Source organism: Vipera ursinii, assembly GCF_947247035.1.
Source record: "Vipera ursinii genome assembly, chromosome: 2".
In the NCBI taxonomy this organism is placed as follows: domain Eukaryota; kingdom Metazoa; phylum Chordata; class Lepidosauria; order Squamata; family Viperidae; genus Vipera; species Vipera ursinii.
Genome location: NC_139513.1, coordinates 269,528,812 through 269,546,915, shown reverse-complemented (window position 1 = coordinate 269,546,915; position 18,104 = coordinate 269,528,812). Strand labels below are relative to the sequence as shown.

General features: G+C 37.5%; 1 protein-coding gene across 1 annotated transcript in view; it reads left to right on the top strand.

Moving 5' to 3' along the window:
- MAP3K1 (mitogen-activated protein kinase kinase kinase 1) overlaps positions 1 to 18,104 on the top strand; it is a 72,684-nt gene that overhangs the window by 33,159 nt on the left and 21,421 nt on the right. Inside the window, exons 2-10 of the mRNA XM_083356280.1 lie at positions 6,277 to 6,433; positions 7,578 to 7,784; positions 8,243 to 8,443; positions 8,850 to 8,966; positions 9,786 to 9,934; positions 13,541 to 13,662; positions 14,766 to 14,847; positions 15,253 to 15,430; positions 16,687 to 16,977. Coding sequence (XP_083212406.1) covers positions 6,277 to 6,433; positions 7,578 to 7,784; positions 8,243 to 8,443; positions 8,850 to 8,966; positions 9,786 to 9,934; positions 13,541 to 13,662; positions 14,766 to 14,847; positions 15,253 to 15,430; positions 16,687 to 16,977 — 1,504 coding nt within the window. The remainder of the gene's footprint in view (positions 1 to 6,276; positions 6,434 to 7,577; positions 7,785 to 8,242; positions 8,444 to 8,849; positions 8,967 to 9,785; positions 9,935 to 13,540; positions 13,663 to 14,765; positions 14,848 to 15,252; positions 15,431 to 16,686; positions 16,978 to 18,104) is intronic.

Here is an 18,104-nt window from a genome sequence, read left to right as displayed (position 1 = left end):
GCAATGGGGAACACCTGGCACTTTTCCCTCTCCAGGGGGACGGACAAGAAGCTCTTTAATGTTGACCCGGCCTTGTCGGAAGTGCTAGAGGTTCCTTCTGTGGATGAACCTCTGACTCCACTGTTCTCCACGGTGTCAGGTGATATGGCTGAGACCTTGAAGGCGGAGGACAGGAAATCTGAACTTTCCTTCCGCTGGACCCACCAGGCCTCTGCATGGGCGGTGAGGGTGACCACATTCACCTCTTTCTTTGCCAGAACCTCCCTTCTCTGGCTCCGCCAACTTCAGGCCAGAGTACCCCCGGAGGAAGTCCGAATGCACCAGGACTTAGCCAGATTAGTGGCTGCTTCGGAGTACATGGCAGATGCATCTCTACATGCCACCAGGTTCTCTTCTAGGGCCATAGCCTCCAATGTTACCACCCGCAGACTCCTGTGGCTCAAACACTGGCGAGCGGATGTTAAATCCAAGTGGCGCTTGGCGGCTGCCCCTTACCGTGGTGGTCAGCCTTTTGGGGAGGCCTTGACACCTTATTTGGTGGAAAACAAGGACAAGCATAAAGTGATGTCTCATCTTCTTAGACGGGCAGATAGAAGGCCTACCTCAAACGTCCACAGACAATTTTTCCGGTCAGGGTCAGGATCAGAGTTTGCTCAGCCCCCCTGTTGCTTCCCTTCCAGGTCTGACCGTCAATTTGACTGACTGAGAACCAGAGACAGACCCAGGTCACAATTCCAAGCAAAGTGGCCCTTTCGAGGCATGGGGGGCCATCCCTTCAGAAAGTCTAAATGACTTCAGGGCAGTCTCCCCAATTGGTGGCAGACTGACATTGTTTGTTCAAAGATGGGAGACCACCACCACAGATGCTTGGGTCCTCAACACTATCAGGAGCGGTCTGTCCCTAGAATTCATGTCTGTCCCCCCAGAGCACTTCATTGCTTGTCTGGTCTCATGTCAGAGGTTGCCTCATGGACAATGTAGCAGCAAAAGCCCATGTGAACCGGCAAGGGGGTACCTGTTCCAGGTCCCTTATGGCCAAGGCCCAACTGTTGGGCTCTTGGGCAGAGACCAACCTCTCATTATTCAGGACCAAGCACATCTCGGGGGAGGCAAATCAGCAGGCAGACTTTCTCAGGAGGTCGACAGTGGATCACTCCGAATGGCGCCTGCATCCCAGTCTCTTTGAGGAGATATCAGAGAGGTTAGGTCGCCAGTACTGGATCTGTTTGCTTCTCTGGCGAATTCCCAGCTCCCGAGGTTTTCTTCCCGGATCCCTTCTCCAGGGGCAGTGAGGACAGATGCCCTCCGCAGCCCTTGGCCTGGGGGCTTGGTTTATGCCTTTCCGCCTCTCCCTCTGATCCCGGCAGCCATCCGCAAGTTACTGCAAGAGCAGGCAGAGGTGATACTTGTTGCACCACACTGGCCAAGACAGCTGTGGTTTGCCGACCTTGTGAGTCTGTCAATCTCTCCCCCGTGGAGGATTCCTCCGAATTGCGTTCCACTCAGCCAGGGAGCTCTGCATCATCCAGAACCCCAGTGGCTCCAGATGACCGCCTGGCACTTGAATGGCAGCTCCTGACACATGAGTCTTATTCATCAGAGGTAATTACAATGATTCAGGCCTCCAGATGGCCTACAACAAACAGGATCTATGACTCCACTTGGAAGAGTTTCTGTAGTTGGTGTGATAAGAACCAGTTAGATCTTTCGGCTATTACTATCCCGAGGATCTTGGACTATTTATTGGAGGGGCTTAACAAAGGCTTGGTGCCCAATACCATCCGCTGACAAGTAGCAGCTCTCTCCACTGTATTTACTTGGGGCAATTCAGAGACATTGGCTCAACATCCTATGGTACACTCATTTCTCAAAGGAGCGACCAACACCAAACCTCCAGTAGTTCACTGGTATCCCTCTTGGGATTTGTCACGTGTCTTGCAGGGCCTTACCTCTCCTCCATTTGAACTCATCAGGAGCTGTACTCTGTGGTTCTTGACAGTTAAGGTGGCCTTCTTGATAGCCGTCACGTTGGCTAGACACATTTCTGAATTGGCAGCTTTCTCTGTCAGACAGGACTTATGCGTTTTTCATGCTGACAGGGTGGTCCTTCGATTGGATCCCTCCTTTATTCCTAAGGTCAGTACCTTGTTTCATAGAGCGCAGGAAGTCATTTTGCTGGATTTTTGTCCTCATCCATCTCTTGCCTTGGAACGGCAATGGCACAATCTGGACGTCCACAGGGCTTTGCGCCACTTTATTAAGCGGACAGCATCTTTTCGCAAGTTGGAAGCCCTCTTTGTTTCCTTTCAACCCTCTACTATGGTGCAGAAGGCTTCTGCCTCCACTATAGGCAGGTGGATCAGGGTTTGTATTGCAGGGGCATGCCAATCTCATTCCCTGTCAGTTCCCAGGCGTATCACTTCTCACTCCACTCTTAGTGCTGCAACTTCTGCGGCTTGGGCAACACAGGCGTCCATTGAGGACATTTGTACGGCAGCGACATGGTCCTCGCCGTGAGGCATTATAAACTGGATAGGTTTGCCTCCACAGATGCCTCATTTGGCTGGAAAGTGCTGCAACAGGTAGTGCCACAGGGTGGGACACAGGCCCAGACTGTTTACTTCCCATAGGGACAGGGCAGCTTTGGTATGTCCCATTCATGGATTCTCCATCTATCATGCTGGAGAAGGGGTGTTGTCTTACCTGAATGCCTTTTCTCAGCATGATGATGGAGAATCCACACCCACCCCTTAGTGTCCGTCAGATCCTGTGTCAGGGGTATGGGAGCCAACATGTTGGACTGTCGTCATTTGTTTCGCCTTCGTTGTGACTGGGAGGTGTCCTGGCCCAGGAGAGGCATGGCAAGTTTGACTGACTTAGTCTAATTGGGCAGGAAGACAGAGTTAACCCATTCGTGGATTCTCCATCATCATGCTGAGAAAAGGCGTTCAGGTAAGACAACGCCCCGTTTGCTGCAGATTGAATACTGCAATAGTACTATATGAAACACTTTTGAGATTGCCATCCTCCTGTGCATTTTATCATATTTGAAAATGCTCAGTGGCCAAGATCCACAAAACTACCCAGCCTGCAAAACAGATTGGGCAAGCCTGCTAGATTTTTTCCTGCTCCCTTGTTACCACTTGACTCTTGTGTATTGTGCAAGCTACTCTAGCAGCCTACTTTGGCTCAAAAGTAGCTTACATTCAACATAAGATGCTACTCTGAAAAATGGTTGCTCAGGCACTTTTGGGAATAGTTTGTTTAGATGCTATGTTTAAGTCCTTCCCAAAGTGGTGCTTTCTAGATGTGTTTAGAATTCCCACCATTTTCAACCAGGATTGATTGTGTTTAATAATCAATTACTACTTATCAATTGTATTAATTATATATTTTTATGCACTATTTGTGTGATAGTGATTTCTACACACATTCTTACGTAGAAAGTTCCCACAGATGTTATAATGGTTCCGTTTTTAATCACTGAATATTATGTTAGCTGTAATGCCACCATGACACACATTATTTGGAAATATAATGATATTAACAGAGGTTAACTGTGGGAAATGCAATTTGAAGTTCCAGGCATGTGTGAAAAATCTCAAACATAACATTACTATTACAACCACATTGTAAAGATGGCTTATAATCCTCAATGGATTTTTTGTATCCTTACAGTTCAGTCTAACAATTCTGTAAATATATAATTAAAAATCTGCAATATTAACCTTTTTAATATTTAAATATTAATATTTAGTTGTTTGTTGAATTGCCTGCCTGTGAATGATAAGCATGATTTGATAAGGGAAAACTGATAATGTTACAGGAGATTGCATCATATTCTTAAAATGGTTGTAAGCTGTTGGGGACATTAAGTGGGTGACCTGACTATTTTATGATCATTTTTATGAAGCAAATCACATGGTTGGTATGTGAATCATATGGTCATTAACAAAGCACATGATCATTCAGCGAATCCATTCTCCGAGATGGGTGTTTTTTGTTATAAACTTCACAAATTGCTGTCATGTGACTGGGATGCTGCAATGATTGTAAATGCAAGCTTGTTGGCATGCACCTGAAATAAGATCACATGACTGCATGGGGTATGTGAGGATTGTAGCTTAGCGGAAGGATCATAAATAACTATTTTTGAGTCTTTCGTGATTTTGGTCATCAAATGTTAGGTGAGACTACCTGTAAATTTTACAATAGATCTGATATACATGGAATTTTGTGAATATGAATGAAATTATGCATAGTTGGATAAGATGGAAAATTAGACCCCAAGATAGCTAGTTGTAAGGAACTAGGTTGCATATTTTCCTGCATAGTTGTACATCCATCTGTTGTAATCAGCAAAAAAACCATCAAATAGGCAAATTAGTTATTCACTCATCAGGTTGCTATAATCTGAAGGTTATCAGGCCATGAATAACTAAGGCCATTGCATTTTGTGATCTGTCTATTGGAACCTCAAAACTGTAAATGTCACATTTTGGGGGAAGTACAAATTGATTATCAGCTATGTAGGTGTATGAATCAGACTCTACCAATACCTACATCTTGCCTGGGCTGAATTTTGAAGTATTGAAGTACGGTAATAAGTAGGCACACATGTATTTGTAGAGATGGAGTAATATAATAGAATAAACTTACCTTGCCATTATATTGAGCTGTAGTTATTTTATCTGATGAATTTATTTAGGGGGTTTCTGTGTATGTGTGTGTAAGCAAATCATGGAAGGCTTTATGCAGTATATAAACATTTTTTCAGTGCCTCTTGAAATAATCTGCTACATAGAGAGAGGCCTGACTAAAAACTTGTTATTTTGTAGTTCATGCTTCAAAGCTTTTATAGATAGGCAGACAGAGTTATTTTTAAAAAAAGCAAGAACAAATTGGTTTTACTCTCACATGACAGGAAGTAACTTGGTTTTTGCTTGAAAGAGTACATGCAATTTAAAGTCTGTTCAAACATTTGGGGAGTGTGTATTTTGGTACAGAAGGAGAAATGGGACTTAATTGTTTTAGCTAGTTAGTATTCTTTATGAAAGCATAATACTACTTTGCAATAAAAACATCAGAGGCAAAATAACAACAGCTTAAGTATAAAACTGAGTGAAATACAAGCTAGTATCATATTTCAGAATGCTTAAATAAATTATTAGTTGATGATGAACCAATAATTGAGGCATGTCAGCAGTTAAATTATAACTAGGAGAATATTTCAAACAAGGTAGATATTCATTCTTCCCAGTATCTGGGGTTTTGAAGAGGTGTGCCAGAGATTGATTTTGGAGCATTCAGTGTATATTCTCTTAAATGTTTGGTGTGTAACTTGCTTTCTCAGCCAGATCCAGTCTCTTAACATTATGAATTTTAATTTGATAATAAAGGGAAATTATTACTTGTACTATTAAATACAAGACAAATAATACAGGTAGTCCTCAGCTTGCAAGCACAACTGGGATTTCTGTCACTAAGCAATGTAATCGTTAAGCAAGTTGTGCCCTATTTTACAAACTTTTTTTAAACCATGGTCTTTAAGCAAATCCAACTTCCCACATATCCTTATTGAAAGCCCCTCACTAGATTGCAAATGATGGTCACATGACTTCAGGACACTACAACAGAGATAAATACATGCTGGTTGCCAAGTGCCCAAATTTTGATCACATGAACGTGGTAAAACAGATCTGTTTTATTGTTTTCCTGGTGGCATATGTTTCTTCATAACTAACCTTTTCCTTGGTCTGGGAGTATGGCATTCAATGGCCTCCAGACGGGTTGCATGGAACTGCCTTGTCCAATGGGTCGGCATATCAGAAATATAAATAAGATATGTATCCCCATCCAACCATAATACACCATTATTTAGGGTTAGGGTTTGATTTTTCAAATCTATTATAAACTTATTTTGGAAGCATAAAATATATACCATATCAATAATTCTGCCTCTTTTCTTGATGAGCATGTCTTTATCTCCAGTTCTGGTCATGTTAAAGGCTCCTCAAAAGTTTATCAGATGGCATGATTTATGGATCTATTTAAATGTATTTTTAAAGGCAAAGAGCGTTTTCATTTTGTTTAATTAATAATTCTAAGAAGAAGGGCAGGAAATTATTTATGTTGAAGCATTAATGTATTGCTCCTGGTACTGGAAGTCAATGGTTTAGGGGTTTTGATGGAATAAATTATAATTTAGTTTAAAGTCTGCCGCATTTCAGTATGTTTATTGACAATCACATATCTAGCTTTTGCTTTTCATTTCAGCTGTAATCGTGACATGGAGAATAAAGAAACCCTCAGGGGATTGCAGAAAATGGATGATCGCCCAGAGGAGCGAATGATCAGGGAAAAGCTCAAGGCAACATGTATGCCCGCTTGGAAGCATGAATGGCTAGAAAGAAGAAGTAGGAGAGGCCCCGTGGTAAGTAACTCTGAAATCACTTAAAAAGGATAATTGCTGAAAGCACAGAATTTGCTTTCTTATCTTATATTACCATACAGTTGATACTGTAAGGAATTGTAATGAAATTCCTCTTGCTTCATTTTTTTCATGTTGCTGTTTTCACTGGACAGATCTGCAGTGCCTCACCTAAATCAAACCCAACTTAAATTTCTGTTGCTTAAAATGACACAACACTGCCCTCTGTGGGTAGCATTTTAGTTTCCGCTTTTATTGGTTGAAATAAGGTGTGATGACAAAAACTGGAAAGAATTATATTTGTATTTATTTATTTGTATCCCATATTTATTATTTTTACAATAAAACTATGTGAGTTTTAATACTGCTTGTATAACATGCCTGTGTAACTGATCACTGCACAGTGAAAGAGGCGAGGTTTTCCAAAATGTAAAACTCGAGACAATTTGGGACACAGTTTTGCTTACCAAATATTGAAGAAATCAGTGCTGTTTTCTTGGAATTTAATAAATTATAATAATAATTTATTAAACTTGAGTAGAAGAACCATAATAATTATGTGATGCTGCACACCCTATGAGAAAAACTGGATTCATTGTAAATTATTATTATTATTATTATTATTATTATTATTATTATTATTATTATTAATTTTATTTGTATACCGCCCTTCTCCCGAAGGACTCAGGGCGGTGAACAGGGCAGTACATATTAAAAGACAAAATACAAAAATTAAAAGAGATTAAACAAATGCCCACAGCTCTTACAATAAGTTAAAACACATTAAAAATAATAAAACCCAACCCCATCCCATCAGGCCAGGCCAGCTTGTTCGAAGAGATAAGTCTTTAGATCGCGCCGGAAGGAGCACAGGTCGGGCGCCATCCGGAGCTCAACCGGAAGACGGTTCCATAAATCCGGCGCGCCTGCAGAGAACGCACCGGATTTACCATTAATAGATTTTCTATTAATTTACTATTAATAGATTTTCATAATGTAGATGTTCTCATAATTTCAACTTAACTAATTAAAAATAGATGCTCATTAGCATTAGGGTGGAAATCCCCTCCCTCCATTTATCTACAGTTTAATGAGAATATTTGCTTTCATTTGGAAAAAAGGAGACATCTTTTCCTATTGTTCCAAGGTGGTAAAACCAATACCGATAAAAGGAGATGGATGTGAAACAAACAAATCGGCAACAGAAGCTCCTCCTGATGGACAAACAAATCCCACTTCACCTACTCAGAAAGGGAGACGGAGCCCTTCTCCTAGTGGACCCTTCTCATCCTCCTCCAGGACAGTTAAATCCGAGTCACCTGGTGTTAGAAGGAAAAGGGTGTCTCCTGTACCTGTAAGTAATTATGGGATAGCCCAAGCTTATGAGACAAAATTCATATCTTCTCCCATATCAGTTGGTCCATCTTGAATTGGCAAGGCTTTGGCTTGATGGACATTAGATTGTGTTTTAGTTATATTTTCTGTAGTGTAAACTCATTTTACCTTACTATATTTTGCCGGGGTTTGCTGTTTTAATTTCTGATTGATTAAACCGCATTGGATTATTGTACTCTAAATTGTATAGGTTTGCATGAGGGATACATATTAGTACTGGCTTTATTTCTGAGAAAAAAGCATAGAAGTAGTAATTTTTTATAGTATTTAGTGGAAGAAGTGTTACCATTTCTTATTACCTAATTATTTTGTACTTCTACTAGTTTGGAAAGATATAGCTGAATTTCTTAGAAAGATCGAGGAATGAGAAAATGAAAAGTACAGACAAAACTTACTGAAAATAAAATTATTTTTAAGTTTCAGAGTGGACGTATAACACCCCCACGAAGAGCACCGTCTCCAGATGGCTTCTCACCATATAGTCCTGAGGAAACAAGTCGTCGTGTCAACAAAGTTATGAGAGCTAGATTGTATCTCTTGCAACAGATAGGACCTAATTCTTTCTTGATAGGGGGAGACAGCCCAGATAATAAATACAGAGTGTTCATTGGTCCTCAGGTATGAATTGAAACAGTGTTGACTATTTAATCAATATTAAACTCATTTCAGAAGATTTAATTAAGATCACCTCACTAGGTTTAAGAGAACATGTGAAAATGCTGAAACATTTTCTTGCTTTCCAGAAGTTGCTTGACATATTTTATTTAATTCTTATTTGCATAAATCAGAACATAGGCATTGACAAAGTATCAGTGAAATATAAACAGCTATATGAATGCGATGTTGTTTATATCAGCACAAGAGTAGTTTAGAAAGAATAAAGCCATCATTAATCAGTTATTTCTTATTTTGAAGAAAGTAGAAACATAATCCTCATAAATCTGTAAGAAGTGATTGGGGGGAAGGTTATAAAAACAATATAATATGGCCATAATAACCACAATAAATACATTTCTGTTCACAGACATGTAGCTGTGGGCGTGGAACATTTTGTATTCATCTCCTGTTTGTTATGCTTCGAGTGTTTCAACTTGAATCTTCAGATCCAATGCTGTGGCGAAAAACCTTGAAGAACTTTGAGGTAGTTCCATCGTATTTGTTTTGTCACAAATAGACAGTTGTAGAATTTCTACGGTTTCAAAATTACCAAAATATGATCATCTCATTTCTAAAATTAGTTTATTCCAATAACAAATAAATGGGTAGAATTCCCTGAATAAATTCTCCATTATTATTTCTCCATTTTAATAACTGGAATTTAACAGGGTTAGCTAAAAAACCTTGTTCTTTACAATAAGCACTACTTTCTCCCTATATTATATAGGCATTTATATTTGCTATTGACTATTTTTCCCCTTAAATATATAGATGCTTAAATGTGGAAATGCTATCTTAGTTATCCTGGGGATTATTGCTGTAATATATCCATTAACCAAGTGAAAGATCAGGATGATGTCATGTAGCTGTTAATGGTAAAATGTTGGCCTTATTATTCATGTATTATTTTATTAACATAGTTTATTTTGCTTGTTTGTAAGGGGGTAGTATCATTAGTTTATGTCAAATTGAAAATTAGGAACATTGATCTTATTTAGTTCTCACCTCTAAAATAGAATTTGGCAAAATTCAGCTTCTGTGTTTGCATTCCCATAAATGAAAGGGAGAGAATGTGTCTCTAATTACAAAATATATCATTTACAGAATTCATCCATACCACAGTTGGTATTGATAGTATGCTGTTATTTTATATATTTTGTAATGTATTTATTTTGTAATAAATAAGTAAATTAATATAATTTTACATTATACTCTGGTTGTAATTATATATTTATTTAAGAGACCTCAAGTTTGAGTAGTTCATATTCTAACCCTGCCTATTAATATTTTCTTCCAATGTTAGGTTGAGAGTTTGTTCCAGAAATACCATAATAGGCGTAGTTCAAGGATCAAAGCACCATCTCGTAACACCATTCAGAAGTTCGTCTCGCGCATGTCAAACTCTCATACACTGTCATCTTCTAGTACATCTGCATCTAGTTCAGAAAATAGGTTAGTAATTATTCTTAAGAAATTAGTACTGCTGTTCAAAATAGTCTCTATTTTTATAAATAGATAACCCTGACTCATTGGGTCATCCTTTGAGAGTGTAGTGTGAAATGACCAGAATGTACATTAAATTTTCCTGAACTGTATTGCCATCAAACGAGTGGGAAAAATAAGTGGGAATGGGAGTGACCTCCTGCTGGCTTCCCTATTGACTTTGCTCTTTGGAAGCTGACAGGGAGCATAGGAAATAACAATCTCATGACCATAGGGAAACTGCAGTGCCCATAACTTTGCAAATTAAATTGGTCTGAACATCATGGAAATTTCAATTCCACAGGAGTAATGAGTCCCAGATTTTTAATGGTGGCACAGTGGTTAGAATACAGTATTGCAGGCTAATTCTGCCGACTGCCAACAGTTTGATTCTGACTTGCTCAAGGTTGACTCAGCTTTCCATCCTTCCAAGGTTGGTAAAATGAGGACCCACATTGTTGGGGGCAATATGCTGACTCTGTAAACTGCTTAGAGGGGACTGTAAAGCACTATGAAGCTGTATATATGTCTAAGTGCTATTGCTATTCTTTAAATTAGCAGATTTTGAATACCTTCACTAAAACTGTGAATGCGCTAACTTGAAGGTACAAAAATAGAAACAAACAATGAGAATTTTGTAGTGTATAGGTAGATACTTGCTTTATTTGTCTAATTAATGCCGCTTGGGGGGGTGAAAGCCCTAATAAGCAGGCATATACATAGAATGAAGGCTACTGCTAAGCTTGTAAGCCGCCCTGAGTCTTCGGAGAAGGGCGGGATATAAATGGAATTAAAATAAAAAATAAATTATTTAAAAAAAGGAAAAATATTCCCATTTGGACAGTTATTTTAAGTCAACGTTTTTTATTTTGTTTTGTTTCTTAATAGATTGAGACCTAAGTATGAAGTTTGGACTAATTTATTTTTGTTTGCTACTATGTTTTGGGCAATATTTCTGTTTGTTCTCTTTATTTCCTTGTATCTTGGTAGATGTCTTTCGACATTTCTAAGTAGAAGCCTGCTGTTGCAATCACAGGGATGTTTTCTTAAAGAGCTAGTATACACAAGAAGCTTTTTGTGTGCAAGATTAGAGGCTCTTAAAATGTAATAGGGTCTTTAAGAATATCTCAGCTTTTAAAAATAAACTATTACAGGTAGTCCTTGATTTGAGACCATTCATTTAGCAACTGTTCAAAGTTATAACCATGCTGAAAAAGTGAATTATGACCTGTCCTTCCACTTACGTTGACATTGGATCCCCAACTTGGGTGCTTGGCAACCAGTATGTATTTACGATGGTCACTTAACCAGATTGCTGAGTGACAGAAGTTGTGGTCCCAATTTTGGTCATAAGCTGAGGACTATTTCTAAACTATCCAAATAATGAAAAAATAATATTAGCTAACTATCAGAAATAGAATAGGTGTAGCTAAATCTGAAACTCAAATGATTTGTGCCTCCAATACTTTTAAATTTCTGTCAAAATATTTATTATTATTGTGATTGTTTTTCATCTGGGCTGTATCATATTCTTCATGTTTTAGCTGTTTTAACTGCATATTGGCTTTTGTAAGTTGCTCAGAGTCCACTGGAATGGATGGCAATAACAAAATAAATAAATAAAAATGACTCAAGATACTTTCATAAGGAAAGTTTACAAAATAAAGTTGTAGGATATTTATATTATGTTTGAAAATAACTTTTGGCTTCTAGGCACATATAGTAGCTCCTAAGGAAACAAAACTTGTCCCTCTCTGAATTTTCTCTACATAAAAATGAGAAGTGATTTACCAGAGCTCTGGAAAGGAATTGTATTTATTTAAGTTTTTAGTATTTAAAATTCTCATGCTCAAATATGAAAAATGAGCATTGATTTCTCAGTTTGTTGGTTTAACTGAAATATTTACATGCTGGTTATGTCACTTAATTTATTTTCTAAATTATTTTCTTACTCTCAGAATACATTTATTTACTGTGTAACATTTGTAGTGTTACAGTAAAACAAAAGATAGAGTTCTACCCCAAGATGCTTCAACTATAAGATATTACCTGTTACTGATTTCTTCAACCATATATTTGGGAGTTGGCATAGCCCTGGAGTCCTATGAAAAGACACAGCTACTAAGGAGATGTCAGTAGATCCTGTGTGAAAGATCTTGCATGCTCTGAAGGATCTTTTCCTTTTAAATCCAAAACTCTGGCAAAACTGGTAATTTAACACTATGCAAAAAAATTTTCACTGTCTTCTTTTCCCTGTGTTCCCCAAAATCTTTTTCTGGAGGGTCTGTAATTCCCCTAAGAATAAATATTGAAAGTGTATAGCCATAAGGGAAATCTTTATTCTCCCTATTCCACAGATAGAAGCTGGTCCATCAGTAAAACAAGTTTTTGGAAATGATAGTATCTATATTAAACAAACTTTTATGAATAGATTAAGCACAATGGCAGTTTGAAAAAAGATGAATGCCCGATAACTGGAAATGAATTCTGGAACAAAATATTTCTTATATGATTGTGATCCCCTAAAAGAATATGTCCATACCAGAAACATTTAATATGCAAAGAATTTGCAAAATATAAAGAATTTACTGCATGTACTTTCAAAATACCTATTTTACAACTTCCATCTGTTTGTAGTAACCAAGTTTTAAAATACATTCTCTCCCTATCGTTAATAGGCTTCTAATTTTAAATTTGGGAGATTATTTCTTCCTAAATAATATTAATATTTTAGTATTACATAATAGGCAGTTCTTAAGTTCTTTTAAATGTATTTGTTTTTCTTTTCTTTTTTTTACTTTATTGTATACTGCCCATATAGTTTTGACTGCTGGGTGGTTTAAATATTTAAATAAATATAATGAATTTGACACTTATCCTGGCATTTTGAAGATGTCTTTAAAGTAGCATTATACTGTAGTAAAATATATATAGTATTGATATTCATTCTGGAAGAGTGGGTCCTAGAGGAAGTTTAATGTGGAAAGTCTGTATGATGAACTAAAATCTATAAAGAATGTAACACTCAAGGACATATCTGAAATACTGTAGTTATATTTGCCAAAATATAATCTGGGCGACATCAAATAGAAGCGAATATAGGTAGAATTGGGCCCAGAATTTTGGTCGTAAGTTGGAGCAATCATTAATCTGATTTGTTTTTGCAACTATTTCTACCACAGGCATAAAGCAAGTCACCAGACAGCATATTTTTGGTGTTTTCTATTGGAAAACAGCAAAATCTGTTGCAAATTGTGTTCATATGATCATGGGAAGCAGCAATTGCAAACCTGCTACTAAGCACCAAAATAAGTGCTTTATAGATCCCACAATCCTACAGGAAAAAAAATTGAGAATGTACAGTAGGTGGATTGGTGAAAAGACCCTATCCATGGCAAGGTTATGCAGAGTAATTAAAAAAACTGCACCAAAAGATTGATACTTGTTGATTTGCAGAATGAAAATATTGTGGGGGCGGTGGTAGTTTTGGACCTGGAACAAAAAATAATATAAAAATAAATGAGATCTGCTAAAATTGATTTTTAATTGTTTGTGTATATGTATATATTTTTATAGTATAAAGGATGAAGAGGAACAGATGTGCCCCATTTGTTTGCTAGGCATGTTGGATGAGGAAAGCTTGACTGTCTGTGAAGAAGGCTGCAGAAATAAACTTCACCATCACTGCATGTCAATATGTACGTCACTGATATTATATGTGCACTTGAATCATAAGAATGGATTTAAAGAATAATAGCAAAGAAGGTCGTTGCCCCGAGTGGAGAAACAAAAATAGTTGCAGTCATAATTGGTATTATAATTGCTTGAACATTAATGGAATTCTTTTCATACAAGTTAGTGTCTTAGAGAAGGAATCTATTTTAATGAAATAAACACCTTTATTGGAACAGTCACACTAAAAAGCAGAGACATCACCCTGTCAACAAAAGTGCGTATAGTCAAGGCTATGGTCTTCCCAGTTGCAATGTATGGCAGTGAAAGTTTGACCGTAAGAAAGGCTGAGCACCAAAGAATTGAGGCCTTTGAACTATGGTGCTGGAGAAGACTCCTGCGAGTCCCTTGGACTGCAAGGCGATCAAACCGGTCAGTCCTAGAGGAGATCAACCCTGACTGGTCTTTAGGAGGCCAGATCCTGAAGTTGAAACTCAAATACTTTGGCCACCTAATGAGAAGGAAGGACTCACTGGAGAAGAGCCTAATGCTGGGAAAGATTGAGGGCAAGAGAAGAAGGGGACGACAGAGAATGAGGTGGCTGGATGGAGTCACTGAAGCAGTAGGCGTGAGCTTAAATGGACTCCAGGAGATGGTGGAAGACAGGAAGGTCTGGAGGAATGTTGTCCATAGGGTCGCGATGAGTCGGACACGACTTCGCAGCTAACAACAACAACAACATTGGAACAGTTTTAAAATGCAAGGGAGAGTAGAAGTATATAAATCATAATGATAAGTTTTATTTATCTTTTTAAAATAACAAATAGTTACAATAGAGGGCAGGTGCAAAGCCTATGTAGTGCCTATAGAACTGTTAAACATACTTTCTCGTGTTGAATTTTTTTCTAAAGATCTGATACTGCTAATGCCCATTTATTTATTGCATGTGCTTTTATTGTGTTTTATTCTTTAGACCTGATTAAGTATATAATTAGTTTTCCCTATGTCTGTTTGTTATACAGTAGAAGTTCTTCGCACGTTTCCAAATAATTTCTGTTCTAAAATGTTCTTATGCTATTAACTCAAGAATCCATCTATTTTTCTTTGGGGGATTTTGATGCAATTTTAGGGGCAGAGGAATGTAGAAGAAACAAGGAGCCTCTTATATGCCCTCTTTGTAGATCTAAGTGGAGAACACATGATTTCTATAGGTGAGAATTTATTTTATTTGAATTTGTTGTGCTGTCCATTTATGAGCAGAGTTAAACATCTAAACATTTTAAAAGCCTCATCAGTCTATTTTCAATTCAGGCTGGTTTATTATAAATGTCTGTGTATAAGCCCTTTCCATCCCAATTCCAAATCAGCTGGTATGTTTTTACAAGCTACAATAAAATATTGCTTTACCTGAATATACTTTTTAACAACAAGATACATGCTCATATTTTTGAGCTGAATTAAATCTTGAAGATATAACCATAGTTTTATTTGCACATTATTTGGGAAATTGAATAGTGACAAATTGACTAAAATGCAGATCATGTTAAATTCTTTATTTTCCTTAAAGTTTGAAAATATCTACTCATTATTTATTTTTTTGTATATTATTTGTTTAGTCATGAATTGCCAAGCCCTGTTGATTCTCCTTCGATAGTTTGTGTGGTCCAGCAACAAACTCAGCAACCTGTAACTTGTTCACCAAGGAGGAATCAGGATAGTAATTTTAACCTCACTCATTATGGGGTTCAGCAAATTCCTTCTGCCTATAAGGACTTAGCTGAACCATGGATTCAGGTATGCTAAAACTATTTTTCTTTTGTCAGCTACAACTTAACACTTTATTCTAGTCTGCACAAATATGTATGATGCTGACTATATCTTTTTCTTTTGTGAATACTTGAGTAAATGATAGTCGCCCCCTCCTCCCAAGAGCTTGTTTTTCCAGATTGTTTCAAAATGAATACACAGTAAATGTCTATGGAAGATGTCAATACAGTTACAAATAGACCTTGATTTACAATTGCAATTGGGATTGGAAATCCAGGGGTAAATTGTTATTGTCATAAGTTGAGGCATCCATATGACTGGAATTATTTCTTAACATTTTTCACTGCAAACTTGTTAAGTGAACACAGTGGTCATTAAGCATTTTTCTTTGCTAGAAACTGGCAAAAAACCTCACAAATTGCAGTCGTGTGACCATGGAATGTTGTGACTGTGAAAAGATGACCAGTTGCCAAACCTGGACATGCCATAAGTCATTGCATCAGTCATAAGTAATTTCTTCTAAGGCTCCCTGCTGAAGTTCTGTCTGGATGTCCTTCATCTAGATGTGACATGAGTAGCTATTGCAGTAGAGCCTTCTATCTTATAACATCAAGAGTTAATAACATTTTATATCTTACGTTGTTTGCTTTTAGTTGCCAATTTTAAATTTCTTTGACTGAAATTTCTTGCCTTCTCATTTTATTTTTCTGTTTTATTATTAGTCATGTCTAATTATTCCTAAATCCATGGTGAACTATTGTTAAGGACTTTGGAGATATGTTGCTATTCTAATTTGGTTGATGTGCTACTGTGACCAGATCTTGTGTTACTATAAAATACTTCAAATTGCTTGATAGCAGTGAATTCTTTGTTCAATTCTGGCAGTCTAGAGTCCAAACATATTTTTGAATGGTAGACAGTTGCAATAGCCGTATTAATTGTGCCCAACCTTGGAGAATGGAAATGAAAATATTTGCATTCTAACTGCAATCTATTTAGTATATTCAGAGCATTTTTAATGAACTAAATTTCTTAGTACATTTTATTTCAGCCTGTCACTGCATCTTCTTTTTACCAAATAACATCTGATCTTGTTAATCTGCATTGCTTCACAATACATATTGAAAATGAGAATTCTTAAAAACATGCAGTACATCCCTTGGTAGTCTATGTCACAAGAATTCCAATGGCTTACTTCAAGTGTACATGTGTATATACGTGTAAATATGTAATTGTAATCAGGATCTCCTTGTAATGTTGATTTTGTAATGTTGATTATTTAGGTATTTGGAATGGAATTAGTAGGTTGCCTGTTTTCTCGAAACTGGAATATACGTGAGATGGCCCTTCGACGTCTCTCCCATGATGTTAGTGGTGCTCTATTATTGGCTAATGGTGAAAGTACTGGAAATTCTGGAAGTAGCAGTGGAAACACCCCAAGTTCTGGAACTCTAGGGGCAGCTAATGGGTCATCACAGACAAATATCTCCGGAGATGTCGTTGTGGAATCCTGCTGCAGTGTACTTTCTATGGTTTGTGCTGACCCTGTCTACAAAGTGTATGTTGCTGCTTTAGTAAGTAATTTATCCTTTTCTAATCTTCCTTTCTAAATCATATTCAGAATTTAGAAATAGGGCAGCATATTTGAGATATGATTTTTTTTACTTGAGACAGAGACCCTCCAAACAAATTGTTAAAAATTAATAGTAATTCTAGAAATACTCCTTTTCCCATTCTCACCTCTGAAATGTATATATTTCCATACAAATCAAGTTCTTCTAGACCAGGGGTGTCATTCTCACCTCTGAAATGTATATATTTCCATACAAATCAAGTTCTTCTAGACCAGGGGTGTCAAACTCGCAATGTCACGTGACGTGTCATGACGTATCGTGACTTTTTTGCCATTGCCAGCAATGGGGTAGGTGCAGTTTCGCCCACGGGCCAGCAGTTTGAGACCCCTGTTCTAGACTATTTAACTTGAGGCTCATTGTAAGCTCTTTCAGATAATAAAAGTAAAGGTAAAGGTTTCCCTTTTCCAGTTGTGTCTGACTCTAGGGGGCAGTGCTCATCTGTTTCTTAGCTGAGGGAACCAGCGTTATCTGAAGACATTTCTGTGGTCATGTGGCCGGCATGACTATATGCTGGGTGCACGGAATGCTGTTATCTTCCCGCCAAAATGATACCTATTTATCTACTTGCATTTGCATGCTTTCGAACTGCTAGGTGGGCAGAAGCTGGGGCAAGTACTGGAAGCTCATCCTGTCACACAGCGTTCGGATCTCAAACTGGGCTGTCAACTTTCCAGCTGAGAAGCTCAGAGTTTTAACCACTGAGCTATCGCACCCCCTTTTTCCTCAGATAACAAGATAGCCTAAGCTCTGCCTTTTTGTGCAGATGAGAAATAGACCCATAGATAGTGCAACAAAATTCCAGAATTTGTTCCATCCGATTCTGTATTCTGCTCATTTTGTTTCTAGTTTAAATAATTTTATAGCAAAATAGATCTAGAAATCCAGGATGCATACGTCAAAGTTTTGATGCTATAATGTTAAATTTAATGTGAACATCATTTTAAATACAGTATTTCTTTTTTATGGGCAGAAGGAAACAGTCAATATTGCTCTTAAGACATCAACTGTACTTGATAGCTGTTTTTTTAAAAAAGGTTCCTTATAAAGCAGTATAGAAAATAAACATC